The 17,457-nt window shown below is 44.8% G+C and overlaps 1 protein-coding gene across 1 annotated transcript in view; it reads right to left on the reverse strand.

Annotated features, from left to right (window-relative positions):
* ZCCHC4 (zinc finger CCHC-type containing 4) overlaps positions 1-9,588 on the reverse strand; it is a 399,939-nt gene extending 390,351 nt beyond the window's left edge. The window contains exon 1 of the mRNA XM_086964013.1: positions 9,445-9,588. Coding sequence (XP_086820139.1) covers positions 9,445-9,574 — 130 coding nt within the window. The 5' untranslated portion in view covers positions 9,575-9,588. The remainder of the gene's footprint in view (positions 1-9,444) is intronic.
* Positions 9,589-17,457: the final 7,869 nt, after the last annotated feature.

The raw sequence follows: 17,457 nt of genomic DNA on the forward strand, positions 1-17,457 counted from the left end.
GCTATTGGAGCTGGTGTCTGACCCATCACTATCAGTATCATTGCTTCTGTTCGTGGCTACATAGTCAGCCCTAGTGTAAGGGTATGCTCCTTCTGGGGTGAATTTATCTTTATCTTTACTCAATTTGTTGAGTTTGCTTTGTTTCAGGCTAAATTCAAATTCCGTCATTTGTTGATTAAGTTCGTCTAATCTGGCTTTTAAATCCTCGGTTGATATATATGTTTTTAGTTTGACTTCAATCTTTTCAATTTCGATCTTCAGTTCTTGAGTAATTCTGGTTGCCGTTTTTATAATTAGGACCAACCAGTCCCTGGTGCAGTGCCATGAGATCAATGACCACTCCTTCTTGAACTGCATGTCTGTCTGGAAGATGAAAGGTTCGTTTTTTACAATCAAACCAGGGGGGCCCATTTTGTTCCTCAGATACCCCGTCATTAACAGACCATGTAGGGCTGCTTTGATCTGGTTACGTCTTAGTTTTACCAATTCATTCCAGTCGTTCATGCTCGGTCCAGTTTCGGGGTTACTGAGTCCCTCAAAGGGATTTGGACCTGCCAGGATTCTATCGATTTCCTCCTCGCCAAAGGTAAGGACTCAGTAACCCCGAAACTGGACCGAGCATGAACGACTGGAATGAATTGGTAAAACTAAGACGTAACCAGATCAAAGCAGCCCTACATGGTCTGTTAATGACGGGGTATCTGAGGAACAAAATGGGCCCCCCTGGTTTGATTGTAAAAAACGAACCTTTCATCTTCCAGACAGACATGCAGTTCAAGAAGGAGTGGTCATTGATCTCATGGCACTGCACCAGGGACTGGTTGGTCCTAATTATAAAAACGGCAACCAGAATTACTCAAGAACTGAAGATCGAAATTGAAAAGATTGAAGTCAAACTAAAAACATATATATCAACCGAGGATTTAAAAGCCAGATTAGACGAACTTAATCAACAAATGACGGAATTTGAATTTAGCCTGAAACAAAGCAAACTCACCAAATTGAGTAAAGATAAAGATAAATTCACCCCAGAAGGAGCATACCCTTACACTAGGGCTGACTATGTAGCCACGAACAGAAGCAATGATACTGATAGTGATGGGTCAGACACCAGCTCCAATAGCTCAAATTCCAGTGGGGGAAAAGGAAACCGTCAGAATAGAGGTGGTTGGAGGCAGAGAAGGCAACAGTTCCCAAGACAACGAGGGTGGAGAGGATACCAACCCCAATATCCACAGTACATGGGACAAGCACCTTTCCAACCATTTCAGTTTAACCACCCACCGAATGTCCAAGGATACCCACAATGGAATCCAGACTTCAATGGGGGTTTCTTCGGTCCACAGCCTTTTTTAGGGTCCCGCCCTGGGAACCGTGGAAAGAACCGGAAAGGCAACAATGTAACTTGGGAAGACAAAGGCCAAGAGAACCCACGACAGACCAGGAGCATGACGGGCTCCCTACCCAATCAAGCTTCAACCAGCAACCAGAGAGGGACCTAGTGGTCAATCTGACTTCAAAGCCACTAACGACAACAGAACAACAGGTACTTAACAAAGGTTTGGGTTTCGTACCAACGCAGAGACCGGACATCTTCAAGATAAACGTGGAGATACAAGAGTTTATACGGAAGTTAAAACTACAGGCTTTCTTCCACGACAAACCACCACAAGCCCCAACAACAGATACCGGTCTTAAACCTAAATCAACCTTCACACCTCCGGACTCAACACTTCCCCTCGAAGTATTAACGTTTGAGAAAGCCATTATGACAGAGGTTAACCAACTGAACAAGTCCACCACACGGACTTTTCACAACACGACCAAGGAGGAACAAATTGCCTTGAAAACCCTGTCCGAGGACAAAAGCCTGGTGATCAAACCGGCAGACAAAGGGGGAGCGATTGTGCTACAAACAACGGAGGACTATGACAATGAATGCCTGAGACTCCTATCAGACAGACGCAATTACATGGTCCTACATGAAGACCCAACTGAAAACCTCAGGACACGGATCGGAGGTATGATTGAGGAAGGCCTAACACACGATTGGCTAAGTAAGAAGGAAGGAGAATTCCTTGAGCAGAAAAAGCCACGCATCCCATACTTTTATTGTATTCCAAAAATACATAAGAACCTAACCAAACCCCCAGGCAGACCGATAGTATTGGGTATTGGCTCTATACTAGAACCACTATCAAAATTCGCGGATGCCTTTTTACGCCCTCTAGTACAAGCCACAAATACTTACCTGAAGGACACAAAGGCGGTCCTACAACTGTTACAAGAGACAACCTTTGATCCACAAACACAACTTCTGATGTCCCTTGATGTGGAAAGCCTATATACCAGCCTTCCTCATGACGAAACATTGATTATCATAGAGGAAGTCCTGTTTTCGACACCTTGGAAATACCAAACACCACGAGGGTTAGTTATGGAATGCATTTCACTGGCCTTACAAAGAAACTTTTTCCAATACAAAACAACGCTGTACCAACAATGCCATGGGACTAGCATGGGAAGCACTTTTGCTCCGAGCCTAGCCGGTCTCTATGTGCACCATCTCGAGACCAACAAGATCCTCCATGATCAAAATCCATATAGGGCCAACATAAAATGCTGGAGGAGGTACATAGATGACATCCTAGTCATCTGGGAAGGTGATCCACAGTCAGCGGCGAGCTTTCTGGAATGGCTAAATAACCAAAATACTTTTCTAAAATTCACAAGCACAGTTTCCAACGAGACATTGGTCTTCCTGGATTTGAACATTTATGCGGAATCAGGAGTGCTGAAGACCACCACTCACTTCAAACCTACTTCCCGGAATTGCCTGTCGAGATTCGACAGCTTTCACCCGAGACATCTCCGAGAAAATCTGCCATATGGACAGTTTTTACGCCTTAGGCGCAACTGCACAGATATTTCCGAATTCAGACAACAAGCAGACGATCTGAAAAAGAAACTCAAACAACGAGAATACCCCGAAAAAATCATCAACAAAGCGATGAAAAGGGCAAAAAACAATAACAGAGAGGCTTTACTCGAGGAGAGAACAAAGGAACCTACAGAGAATAAACGGCCAATCTGTGTGACAACATTCAACACCTTGTCAAATGATGTATCTAAGATTGTAAACAAACATTGGCGAATACTAACTTGTGGCGAATTGACCTTTGAGAAACCCATGTTTGCACATCGTAGGGGACGTAACCTTAGAGACATACTGGTACACACAAGACCAAAACCAACTACAACAGCCCTTCAACCTACGATTGGCATCCAGGGCCATTTCCCTTGCGGCAATTGCAGCAGCTGCCACCTGACTGAAAAAAGTACGAGACTTAATTTTCGGAATGGCACAACATGGGAACAAAGGAGATTCTCAAATTGCAACTCGAAAAACGTCATTTACATGATCAAATGCCCATGCAACCTGGAGTATGTGGGAATGACCACGAGAGCCATAAAAACACGTATAAATGAACATAAAAGCAATGTGAGGTGCAAAAAGAGCACTACCAAAATGGCAACGCATTTTCTGACCCAACAACACTGTGTCAATGATTTGAAATGGACGGTCATAGAACAACTACCCTCAGAGACCGGCCTCTTCCAGAAGGAACAACGTTGGGTGTTCAGATTGGGGACCCATCTGAACGGACTTAATGATGATGTACCCTGGAGTCAATTATCAGCATAAAGGACCAACAGTTCTGATTAAAAACAAGGAGTGAATCATGGACACCACGCATGCGCGTGAAACACTCACTACCTTCAGGCATGTACACATGCAGTAACACGACTGCACATGCGCCGTCTATACTGGATCTCTGATGCAGACACTAACCCCAGGCCGGCGCAGGCCGAAACATACACGTGAGCCCTGTATGGTCAGGAAGCGGATGCTCCATACATGGACATACAATCAGTGGCAGGTAACACCCCTAATTAACACACCCTTACCTGCACCAATCAGGATGAAAAGGTATAAATACTCAGAACCACATCCTAACTCCACATCAGCGGAGCAGCGTGCGGGGTAAGACGGTGACCAACGAGTCCTGTGCTTGTGAGTATGATACAGAACATACGACCTATGATAATCGTCCACAAACGTAAGTGTGACAGACTGAAAGATTACAGCTACATTATTATCCACCACAGATAGCCATTGAAGCAACACCCCGGCGTCCTGACTATGCTCATGAAGCCTACAAGAAAGCTTCACAAGTAGGAATACCTCTTACAGTACACCCTAGTACTTTATGTGTTAAATGTTGTATGTGTTGTGAGTCCGTTTTTACAAAGCTTATAAAATAAGCATATGGTATGGTTCCTGGTGACTGCACCTGTTTGAACTACCCGCTACATGGGTAACCATTAGTTGTGATTTTTGTCTTTCTACAGGTCATTGTGCTTGTAGCAGACCGCTGTAGGCACACTTAGCCTAATATTAAATTTAATATTTCACTTTTCTGTAAATACACATTTTTTTAACAAGACGTGAGTAGGGAGGGGAGGTTGTACCCCCGTCCTGAGGAAGGAGCTTGTCTCCGAAACATGTCGACAACAACGCACACCAGAGGTCTTGTTCATTATACAACTTAGACCTCAATCTGCACTTCTTTTAACAGTACCAGCCAGAGTCCAGAATAAATTTGTCTTTCACACTCTAGTGCCAGGTACTTTTTAAATAATTTTTCTCACTACACACCCCCCACTCACTCTAAATATACCCCACACACTGGACACCACACATAGTCAACACTGCAAGTGCTCCCGCGTAGTCGTAGGTCGCAGCACGCCGCATCCCGGTAGAGGGGTGCGAAGACCCCGATGATGAAGCATGACACCAAGGGGCCTTTTGGTGTGTGAGGGGTATTTTTCAAAACTCTGAGTGCTTCAATCACTTTTGATCACTCTTGTCCCTCTCCCCTGTTGGATTCACTTTGTTTATGTAACTATTCCTGTGGAGCATGAATCCAACGACCAGCTCTACCTCCCTCATTTGATTTTTATATAACGTATGACACCGCCACCCTCCTAGCCCTTAACCCCGGACGCACACCACAATGCTACGAGGCTGCCCCAGGACGTACCCACGGTCCCTTCACCTGCCACTCCTGCAAGTTCGCCTGCATCAAGACCCACACCAAATCCACTAACTCCAAACACAGCTCCGACTCTAACCACCTGAAGTGCATCCTGCTGAACACCCGCTCGGTCCACAGACACGCCACTGAACTCTGGGACCTACTCGACACTGCTTCACCGGATGTCGCCTTCCTTACTGAAACCTGGATGAACACATCGTCAACACCCGACATCGCCATTGCCATCCCTGACAATTACAAGATCGTCCAGAAAGACCGCACAGTCCATTCAGGAGGAGGCATCGCCATAGTCCATAAGAACAGCATCAAAATCACGACCAGCTCCGACGATAATCTCGCTTACGCTGAACACCTCCATTTCCAAATCCACACCGACCCCAGAACCACACTTAGAGGCACCATCATCTACAGACCACCAGGAACCCGTAAACAATTCAGCGAACACATCATTGATTTCATCAGTCCACATGCCCTCGCCTCCGAGAACTACATTCTACTAGGAGACCTCAACTTCCACCTGGAAAAGAAAAACAACAGCAACACTACCACCCTTCTTGACAACCTGGCCAATCTCGGCCTCAAACAACTTGTTGACACCCCCACCCATGTAGCCGGACATACGCTCGACCCAATCTTCACCTCCAGCAAACACATCTCCTTCGATCACACCACAGCTCTCCACTGGACGGACCACTGTTGTGTTCACTTCAGCTACAAAACCACCTCGATCCACAACCCCCCACAACCTATCCCCCGGAGAAAATGGAAAAAAATCACCACCGACCAACTCCTCACATCGCTCAACCAAAACCCACCCGCCCTCTCATCGGACCCAAACCAAGCTGCCATCAAATTCAAACAATGGATCACTCACAGCGCTGACGAATTAGCACCCGTGAAAAACCATCACACCAAACAGGACAGCAAAAAGGCCCCCTGGATCAGCGATGACCTCAAGAAATCCAAGAAGCTATGCCGTACTCTCGAGAAAACATGGAGAAAAAACCCAACCACCGACAACATGACCACCTTCAAGTCAGCCACCCGCAAACACCACCAGCTGATTCGATCCGCCAAGAAATCAGTATTCAAGAATCGACTCGACAACAACGCCCATAACAGCAAGGAATTATTCAACATCGTCAAGGAATTCACCAACCCCACCGCAGCCTCAAACGACATCACTCCCTCCCAAGACCTATGCGACTCGTTATCCTCCTTCTTCTACAACAAAATTGCTGACATACATAACAGCTTCGAAAACAGTTCCAACGAACAATCCTCTTCACCGCCCTCAGAACATAAACCACCCTCCAACTACCTCAACGCCTGGAACCCAATCACCACTGAAGACACATTCCGCCTAATGAATTCCATCCACTCTGGCTCGCCAACCGACCCATGTCCCCACCACATCTACAACAAAGCAGACTCCATCATCGCACCCCATCTCCGTGATGTCATCAACTGCTCCTTCAACTCTGCTACCTTCCCAGAAAGTTGGAAACATGCCGAAGTCAGCACCCTCCTGAAGAAACCCACAGCAGACCCCGCTGAACTCAAAAACTACCGCCCCATATCCCTCCTCCCATTCCCGGCCAAAGTCATTGAGAAAGCCGTCAATAGCCAACTCGCCACCTTCCTGGAATCCAACAACTCCCTCGATCCATCACAATCCGGCTTTCGAGCCAAACACAGCACCGAAACCGCCCTCATCGCAGCAACAGACGACATCCGAACACTACTGGACAACGGAGAAACAGTGGCCCTCATTCTACTCGACCTCTCCGCCGCCTTCGACCCTGTCTGTCACAGCACCCTCATACAACGCCTCAGCAACATCGGCATAAAAGGTAAAGCCTTGGACTGGATCATCTCGTTCCTCGCCGGAAGAACACAGAGAGTCCGCCTCCCCCCATTAAAATCAGAGGCCACCGACGTCATCTGCGGTGTACCACAAGGATCATCACTTAGTCCCACCCTCTTCAACGTTTACATGAGTCCACTCGCTTCCATCGCGCGCCAACACAACCTCAACATCATCTCCTACGCTGACGACACCCAGCTGATCCTCTCCCTCACCAAAGACCCCAACACCGCCAAAACCAACCTTCACGAAGGCATGAAAGAAGTAGCCATATGGATGAAAAACAGCCGCCTAAAACTCAACTCAGACAAAACGGAAGTGCTCATCCTAGGATCATCCCCCTCTGCTTGGGACGACTCATGGTGGCCTTCGGATCTGGGCTCCGCACCCACACCCACAGACCACGCACGTAACCTAGGCTTCATCCTAGACTCCTCCCTCTGTTTGACCAGACAAGTCAACGCCGTCTCATCCTCCGGCTTCAACGTACTTCGTATGCTCAAAAAAATCTTCCACTGGATCCCCACCGAGACAAGAAAGACTGTCACCCACGCACTGGTTACGAGTCGACTAGACTACGGAAACACCCTCTACGCCGGAATTACAGCCAAACTACAGAAAAAACTCCAACGCATCCAAAACGCATCGGCGAGACTCATTTTGGACATTCCTCGCCAAGATCACATTACCGGCCACCTAAAAGACCTCCACTGGCCTCCCGTCAACAAGAGAATAACATTCCGTCTCCTCACCCACGCACACAAGGCCCTCTACAAACTAGGACCCGAATGCCTCAACACTCGACTATCCTTCTATACACCCAACCGCCAACTAAGACCCTCCAATCAAGGCCTCGCCGCAGTCCCGCGTATCCAAAGGTCCACCATGGGAGGTAGATCCTTCTCCTACTTAGGGGCCAAGACCTGGAACTCACTCCCCACTCACCTCCGCCTCACTCAGAACCACATCTCCTTCAGAAAAGAACTTAAGACCTGGCTATTCGATAAATAATGAACCCCCTCCCCAAGCGCCTTGAGACCCTCTGGGTGAGTAGTGCGCTATACAAATTCTTGAACTTGAACTTGAACTGTTATGTTAATGATGTTATGTTAATGAGGCTTGTAAAGCGCACTGCTCCCCAAAGGTGTCCTGGCGCTGGAAGCTGCCTGTTCATTACTGAAAAAAGATGCCGAATCAGGGAAAGAGCCATGTTTTCAGCCCCCTTCTGGAAGAGAGGAGATCAGTTGCACTTCTGAGGTGAAGGGGAAGGGGGTTCCAAGCCTTTGCAGCACGGCAGAAGAAACTCCTACCCCCACTCCCCCTCCAGCAGGCCTTTTTGAAACGTGGAATTATTATTTGTTTTGCCTCTGCCGAGCGCTATGCTCTGCCAGGAACATACCATTGCAGCTATTAATAATGAATCCACTGATGGTGTCACTGTAAAATGCACAACCTAGGCGGGGGTTGTCCGTTAACAACATAATGCATTCTGGGAGTTGTCTATTTGGTTCACTTGATTTGTGCTACTCAAAACTTTCGCTGAAAATAAAATGGATGTTTGCAGCTCCTAATTAGCAAAAAATGCAAAACTTAACAGAACAGATTCCACTAAGCGAAATTATAAAGGCGTATCCATATGTATGTTGGTGTGTATTTCAGTGTGAAAGCGATTTCGCATCTGTAGTAGTGATGTGAACGTGGCATGCCTGTGACATAACTGGCAAGTAGTTCCATGTTTTGAGTGACTCGCTCCTGGGTCTAGTTAGGCTCTTTAGCTAATAATACTTTCCATTCTGGGGTGTTCGAGAGACATTGCTAAAGCAGTATACTGTATAAAGGACGTAAGTCGGATATTTACCTTATTTCATTCATATAACTGGTTCGCTCTATTCCTTTAGAGACTATCTTCTCGTAGTGTCACACAGAATGTATTATATTGTCCCACCAAAGCACACCGAAACAAGGAAATGTAACACATATTTGAACTGAAATCTTGGTAGCTCTGACCAGACACTAAAATGAACTATTTACTAAGCAGTCTGATATACCTGGAACCCAATCAAATTGCCATAAATAGGAAGACTAAATGCGCGGTACAAATGCGAGTTTCTCTATATCCTATTACGATCACAAGAGGTCTCACAACAGCTATCTGGCCGGACATAAAGAATTCAAGACAGTTGGCAAATGTTTACAAAGATACCATAACACACAATTACCACGTGTAACTAGCCCCTTCCAAAAAAACATTTACAGGTGTGATAGACTAGACTGCGTAAACCAAAGGAACTGCGCAACAAATCACGTTAGGATGGCGGCCATATTAGGTGTACAAACTAAGACTAGAGAAGGTGGACAAAATGATCAATAGTTCATGCTGGCCAAATATTCACCGGGTCGTAAAAGCTTTCCAAGAATGGGGGAAGACACGGAAGGAGAAGAGAATACGGCACTAACCATGCGGGCAAAAAGGGGCTCTGGTCTCAGCCTGTCGCGTCAGTACGACCTGTATCCCTGAGGTGTGCTGGGGTTCCTGCACAAGAAATTCGGAGGAATCAGAATGGGTAATGCTGCCGCTGGCCGCCATGACACCGCCTCTATCCCGGCTCCCCCAGAAAGTAGTGTAAGGCGTGGCCTGGCAGTAACTGCAAAACGGTAAAGAATGCATGCAGATGCGGGCTAACAGAATTACAGTAGCATCGCGAAAATGCTGCCTCCCCAGGAGCGGAGGAATTATTGCAGGTTTCATTGCTAGCCCTTATCCTTACAGTGAGTGCTTCGGCCAAAGGGCACGACAGCTCACTGTCAAATTGTTTTAGGGAGGGTCTTTAAGAACAAACATCGGGAACAAGCAAGGCTGTCGTCCTGGGAACGGTGGGGTGTTCAAGGAGGGATTCCCAAAATACCGAATTCAGTCTGCTAATCCGAGGAGTCATGGTGGACAAGATGACTGAACATCAGGACTGGCTAAAGGTTCCCTTTATGACGAAAATTTGACAGCTCGAATATATGATGTTCACAGGACAGGAACATGAAAAGTAGAGACTGCAGGCGATGTTCCTTTATTGGAGTAAAGTTGTAGAAGAACAGGTGGTGCCAGGAAGCACAACCGTAGAGAGATGTAGCCAGGCTTCAACTGACTAATACTCTCAGAACATGAATGATGCTACAAACATTTTAGAGGCACGCTCTAACACGAGCCTTAAAGCAAAACACTGTACAGTAAGGAAATACAACATAACATTCTCCCCCCCTCACAAGAAACATGAAAATTATACAGGTTAGGAATAAAAGTGAAAAGAAGAGCAAAGAAACAAAAAGAAACATAAAAACAAACTTAAGGAAACCTACCTAACATAATCTTTAAGCCAACTAGGCAAAACTCTTTTCCTCTTAGAGTCTTCTGCACCAACCAAACCGGGCTCTGAATTAGCGTCTTTGTCAGTGGAACAAGAACTCCCATTTCCATCCTTGTACCCTTCGTCACCTTGACCTGGCGAGGACCCACCAGCCTGACAGTCCCTAACAGGATCACTAACCACCACTTCTCCTTCCCTTAATTGAGGAAGAAACCCACCTGGAGCTAACTGAGACTGTAACTCACTGCTTTCAAAGTAGTCTTCAACCCAATCAAAATCACCTGATTTTTTACTCACAAGTTGCTCTTCATCATGATTTTGACAAATGTTGAAGGCCACATCCTTAAGATTCCAAACTTTACCATCGCTTAATCTAACCGAATTCCTAAGAACCTCAGCAACCCTTTTCGGTGAATCAAATTTATTTTCCCCTTTCAAAACCTTGCAAGGTTTCCTGATCCTAACCCAATCTCCAGTTTTCACAAAAGTGTCCTTTGCACCATGTTGTTTATCATAGTACTCCTTGCTTTTGAAATGCACCAATTCTAAATTCCTTTTCACTTCCTCAGGTGACCATTTCTGCACACTCTCCTTAAATAACCAACCTGGATTAAACTTACATCTGGGTAATCTACCTCTCATCATCACAAAAGGGGACACACCAGTACAATTGTTCAAAGTCACTTTATAAGACCAAACCGCCTTCTGTATCTCTAACTTCCAATCCAGATTCTTGTTGTTAGCCGCCTGCAAAATACCTTTAATCACCCTATTAAAGCGTTCCACTGTTCCATTCCCACTAGGATTGCAAAGAGGTTGTTTTGTGTTTGATGCCACACTTCTCAAAATACTCTTTAGCAGCTTTAGATAGAAACTGTACTCCGTTATCCGTTAAAATATTCACAGGTAACCCTTCCATTATGAAAATTTTATCCAAGAACTTCGAAACTGCTTGAGTGTACACTTTGTCCACAAACTTAACCACGGGCCACTTAGTAAAAAGATCAATAGCAACCAGACCATACTCCTTTGCATCACCAATCTGACCCAAAATGTCCACCGCAATAGTCTCCCAAGGAAGGTCCGGAATGAGTCCCTCACTCATCGTTGGTCTTAAAGTCCTCAAAGATTTCTCAGCTGAATTACAAACTGGACAATTTTAAAAAAAAGTTTCTATCTCCTTATCTACCTTCGGCCACCAAAACAAACCCTTGACAGCCAACTTAGTTCTCACTATTCCAAAATGTCCCTCATGACACATTAGTAAAATCTTTTTCCTTAACCCTGCAGGTGGAACAATCCTGTCCCCCCTTTTTAAAACCTCCTTTTCAAACGATAACTCAGACCGTACTTCCCAAAACGGTTTTAAACTGCCTGTCAAAAACTTTTCTTTAGGCCATCCTTGGCAAATAAATGTTTAAACTTCCACTAACTCCTTGTCAATATTCTGCTCCTTAGACCATTCTTCCCTGCTGATGGCAGGAACGCCAGAATCTTGTACAAGGGCTACGCTAAAATTCCCCCATTCGTCATCAACACATTCCTCTAGCGCAGAGTTATTCAATCTGTGGGGCGCGCCCCCCTGGGGGGGGCGCGACACCATCCTAAGGGGGGGCACAAACTCCACTGTAATTTAACCTTTGTTCCCTGTGTCAAAAGCCTTGCAGAACTCCGGGGATGGTTGGAGGGAGGAGGGAGGGGAAATCAGTGGGGAAACAAGTGCCCAGGCTTTTGTTATGTTAACTGGCCCAGGAGGGGGTTAATTAAGAGAGCTGAAATGTTTCAGCTTCTGTGAGGAGACACCGAGTCAGTCCTTCTTTACAGGCAACATTTTGCTGGATGGATGCGTAAGCCCGTGCTTAAAAGCGGAAGTGTTAAAATGCAACTAACCAGTGTGCAATCACAGCTGACTCCCTTAACCTGCACATGTAGGCAGAGGCTGCTCATCGTTAGTACCACCTTGCAGTATCCAAATGCAGAACTAAGCAACACAAAGGTGACGAGTCAACCTTTGTGAAGGGCCTTCCACTGTTTTGAAACAAATTGCTGTGTTTCTAGTATCCTTTGATCCATCTGAGATGGAAACATTTTTTGTTGAAGTCTGCAGCGTAAGCAGCTGATGATGGATTATGTGGCAAACGGGGTAAAAACATTATTATGCATAAAACGCCGCTGCTGTAATATTGCATAATTTCAATGGCGCTGGATATAAAACAGAAAAAATCATAGTTTAACAGAATAACTTAAAATAATTAAGAGGAGTGAACCGGTTAACCTCATAAACACCAGCTGTATGTTTTCTTCAGAAAATGAAAGATAGTAAAGGACGAATTTTTATCAAACTAGAAGCACAGTCTTCTGGATGAATGCTAAACCTGGAATACAGATTTCCTTTATGATATTGTACATAGAATATACATCCCTTCTTCACATATTGGTATTCCCCATCTGTACATCACCGTGTACCCTGGAACCGCACATCACTTTTTACTCCCATTTTGTATAACACCCTAGCTCTCCTTATTTGCACAACATCCGTGTAAAGCGCTCTGATACCCTCTTGGGTCATGTTCGCGGTATATAAAACTTTATAAATAAAAACAAGTGACAGCTATTGTATAACAAGGACTTGACGTGTTTTGCCAAAGAAGTTTAGACTGCTAACACGTCTGTGTTTTATCAGAAACAGATTGCATTCAAACGCTTAAAACTCCATTGCAGTTTCCTCCAAATGGGAGAGAATGCAAACACGGAGTGTGTCCAAAGTCCCCGTTCACAAGTGCGCTGCTCTAAGTAGAACAGCGAAAACCACTGACCTAGTGGCGCAACCAAAGGGCTTGCGGTGCCACGCTGCGGCACTTCCTTGTAGAGCTGCTCCTGGATGTGGAGCACAACCTGAGGATGACAGTAGCAAAATCAATCCACAGATTGTGACGGGTGTCCTGTTTTTCGCCACAGACGGTCATGTATGTTGGTGGTGTTATTATCAAGCAATGTCATGTGTAAACGAAGTATCCTAGTAAAAATGATATGCTCACATTTTATCTAGGAAAATGGTGGTTTGAGCTGTGTAATAAGTCTCTGTCATTTCAGCACAACCACTCACAAACCTGCACTTTACTAAACACTCTTATTGTGTTGAACATTATTTGCTCGGTATGGCCCGGGATATGCGTGCGGCGGTCAATTATGTAGTGTACCAGATTCGAGAAATTTCTGTCGGGTGGTGGGGGGGCCCATCATCTAAAAAAATTGAGCTTGGGGGGCTCAACCTACAAAAGTTTGAAGACATCTGCTCTAGCGGTACAGGCAGTCTAGATAAACAATCCGCCACTACATTATCTTTCCCTGGTACATAACTGATACTGTATATGTATTCCTTCATACGCATTGACATTCTTGCCAACCTAGCAGAAGCTGTTGCAGTTCCCTCTGTAGACAAAATGTGGACTAACGGTTTATGATCTGTCCTGATGTTTACCATCTTGCCCCACACAAATGCACGAAAATGTTCTAATGCCCACGCACAAGCTAAGGCCTCCCTTTCTATTATAGGGTATCTGCTTTCCGCTGGTGACAAAGCTCTGGACGCAAATAAAATAATCTTCTCTTTTCCATCGTCCCCAATCTGCGACAACACAGCGCCTAAACCTTTGTCGCTTGCATCAGTTGTCAAAAGACAATCCAAATTAGGGTCAAAACTTGACAAGGCATTTACTTTTTGCAATTCCCATTTAACTTCAGCAAACTCTCTCTCACACTCCTTTGTCCATTCAAATTTCACATTTTTTTTCAATAATAATCTAATATTATACACCTTTGAAGCGAAATGCTTAATGAATTTAGCGCAGTATTCTGCCATTCCTAAGAAGGATTTAATTTCTTCCTTAGATTCAGGTGCAGGCGATGAAACAATGCTTTCTACCAGCGACACCTTTGGCCTGACACCCTCCTCACTGATAATATGTCCTAGATAAGAGAAGCTCCTCTCACCAAATTTACATTTGGATAACTCTACAGTTAATCCTGCTGAATTTAGTGTGTCAAATACTTTCCAGAGTTTTGCATCATGGTCTTCTTTGTTGGTACCTGCAATTAAGACATCATCTTGGAAAAAACAAATACCTTCCATATCACCAAATAATTTGTGCATCAATCGCTGAAAAACAGCCGCTGCTGATGCAAGGCCAAAAGGCATTCTTTTAAATTGGAAACAGCCAAATGGCGTGATGAAGGCAGTTAAATGTCTTGATTCTGGTTCCAAAACTACCTGGTGATAGGCAGCAGAAAGGTCTATCGTGGAGAACCAAGTTGCCCCTCTCAAGGAAGTGACCATCTCATTAATTTTTGGTAACGGGAACCTCTCAATTACAATATTTTTATTTAGATGGCGTAAATCTATACATAAACGAATTTTGCCATTGGATTTCCTCGCTACTACTACTGGACTAATCCACTCTGATGAATCTACTTCCTCGATAACACCTTTAGCTAAAAGATCTTGAATTTCTTTCTTTACCTCGTCCCTTATCAACAGAGGAATAGGTCTGACCTTGTGCACTTTAGGTTGTGCATCACTCTTGAGCATAATCCTATGCTCAAAACCTTCCAATTTGCCTAATTTTCCTCCCATTACATTAGTGAATCTACTTTTCAAGACATCTTCAATCTTGCTACACTTTTTTAAAAGTGCATAACAGAAAAAAAAAAAAAATTCCCACGATGTCCAAATGATTCGGATCCCTCGTCGTCGCCAATTGAAAAGTAGAGACTGCAGGCGATGTTCCTTTATAATCCTTTATTGGAGTAAAGTTGTAGAAGAACAGGTGGTGCCAGGAAGCACAACCGTAGAGAGATGTAGCCAGGCTTCAACTGACTAATACTCTCAGAACATGAATGATGCTACAAACATTCTAGAGGCACGCTCTAACACGAGCCTTAAAGCAAAACACTGTACAGTAAGGAAATACAACATAACAGAACATTATTTTGTTACGAAGGAATGTAATAATTACACCCAGCAGGTCAAGAAGGCGAATGGCTTTTATAGATAAAATTACCAGAAGGCCCAGGAAGGCGTAGAAACTCTAGAGTGAGACTTTCGTGTGCTTCATCAGTATCCAGGGAAGAAAATAATCGCTGCACTCCAACCAGAGCATGAAGAATACATACAAAGGATTCTGAATGATCAGGGTTAACAAGCTTAGGAGCTGTAATCCAAAGTACATTATAACAATTTCCCATTCCCAAACAAGAAAAGAAAAATAATCAAAAGAGCTAAGCCAAATGTAAAAATAAATAAACGAGTCAAAGGCAAACAATAACATTCATACATGGGTTTTTAAAGTGGGATTAAAAAAAAGTGGGTTGGGAGGTCTAAATGGAGCGAAGATTATGTACTTAAGGGGGTGATTTAAACAAGTAGGGTATTTTTCTGTGATTCCCATAGTGTGCCACCAGTACTTTGGTGCCCCCTGAGCTTTCTGTTAGTGCTTCCAGATTTATAACGTAGCAACTAACGTTCACCTAAAACTAGCCATGCCTATTGGTTTTCCCAGTGGTTGTTGGCTGTTTAAAATAAATGAGTAACAACAATCCTTACAGTGCTTCGGCCAAAGGGCACGACAGCTCACTGTCAAAGTGTTTTGGGGAGGTTCTTTAAAAACCAACCATCAGGATCAGGCAAGGCCGTCGTACTGGGACGTGGGGTGTGTATTAGGAGGGATGGTTGTTTTAAGCCCTCGTCCTGGGGAACTGCATCCTCTAATGTATTAGGCTAGGCTTACTGGTCTTGGTTTGAGTTGCGCATGTGTAGTCACTCCAGCATACATTCTTTAGCATTCTGCAGCTACTGCCATGCCACGCCTTACTTCTTTCTGGGGAAGCCGGCATAGCGGTGGTGTCATGGCGAGCAGCAGCATTACCTATTTGGATGCCTCTGAATTTGCTGTGCAGGACCCCTAGCACAACTCAATAATACAGGTCATACTAACGTGACCGGCTGCTTTTTTTTGTTGGCCTTAAGACTTTGAGCACTTTACCACTGCTCACTAGTACTAATGTGCATGTAAACATGATTGACATATTTGCTGTACTGGTAAGTCTCTTGTACGGAACTTGTACTTCAAATGCTACTAGGTGGCTGCAAGCACTGATTGTGCCTCCCACAGAAGTGGCGTTTCAAACTTGTCTCAGGCCTACCACTGCAGTGCCTATGTGTGCAGTTTACTAGTACGTGGACTTGGCATTTAAAATTACTTGCCAAGCCTTAAAATCACCTATCATTACATATAAGTCACCCTAAGGACTTAAGCAATCCTAAGGGCAGAGTGCCATGTAAGTAAAAGGTAGGACATGCACCTGGATGGTGTGCATGTCCTGGTAGTGACAAATAGCCTATTTCGTTTTTCACTGCTGTGAGGCCTACCCTTCTTATAGGCTAGCATTGGGAATTCCTTAATATCCTTTAAAGCTGTAAATCCTGATCGAAGAGGGGTAGCATTTTTCATGTTGGATATGTATGGAGTTGTATTGATAAATCCTCCTTACTTGTGAAGTTTGATTTAACATGACTGTTTAAGAAATGGCACTTTTAGAAAGTGCAAAAACAATAGTTGATGGACAGAATGCAGAACAATGTCATACATTTACCCCAGTACAGATATCTGGGCCTAAATCCATTGTTTTTTTGCACTCCACTCCACCCCAGTTCAGACATGGCGATATGCAAATCAGCCTTGACCCTGTGCCTCATGGGAACAGTCCAGCCCGAACTGCAAAGCCATGTCTTCCCTGGACCGGAATCAAGCATCCTAGGACCAGTTTCTGGCTATCAGCCGTCATCCGCCAGGATAGCTTGACTCCAGTGGTGTGGAGAGCACGGGACTCACGTCTGAGCATACCCTTCCCACTCAGGGTGACAAATGCAAAAACAACAGTTGATGGACAGAATGCAGAACAATGTCATACATTCACCCCAGTACAGAGATCTGGGCCTAAATCCATAGTTTTTTTGCACTCCACACCACCCCAGTTCAGACATGGCCATATGCAAATTAGCCTTGATCCTATGCCTCATGGGAACAGTCCAGCCCGAACTGCCAAGCCATGT

The sequence above is a fragment of the Lissotriton vulgaris genome, chromosome 3_2 (assembly GCF_964263255.1).
Source record: "Lissotriton vulgaris chromosome 3_2, aLisVul1.2, whole genome shotgun sequence".
Taxonomy (NCBI): domain Eukaryota; kingdom Metazoa; phylum Chordata; class Amphibia; order Caudata; family Salamandridae; genus Lissotriton; species Lissotriton vulgaris.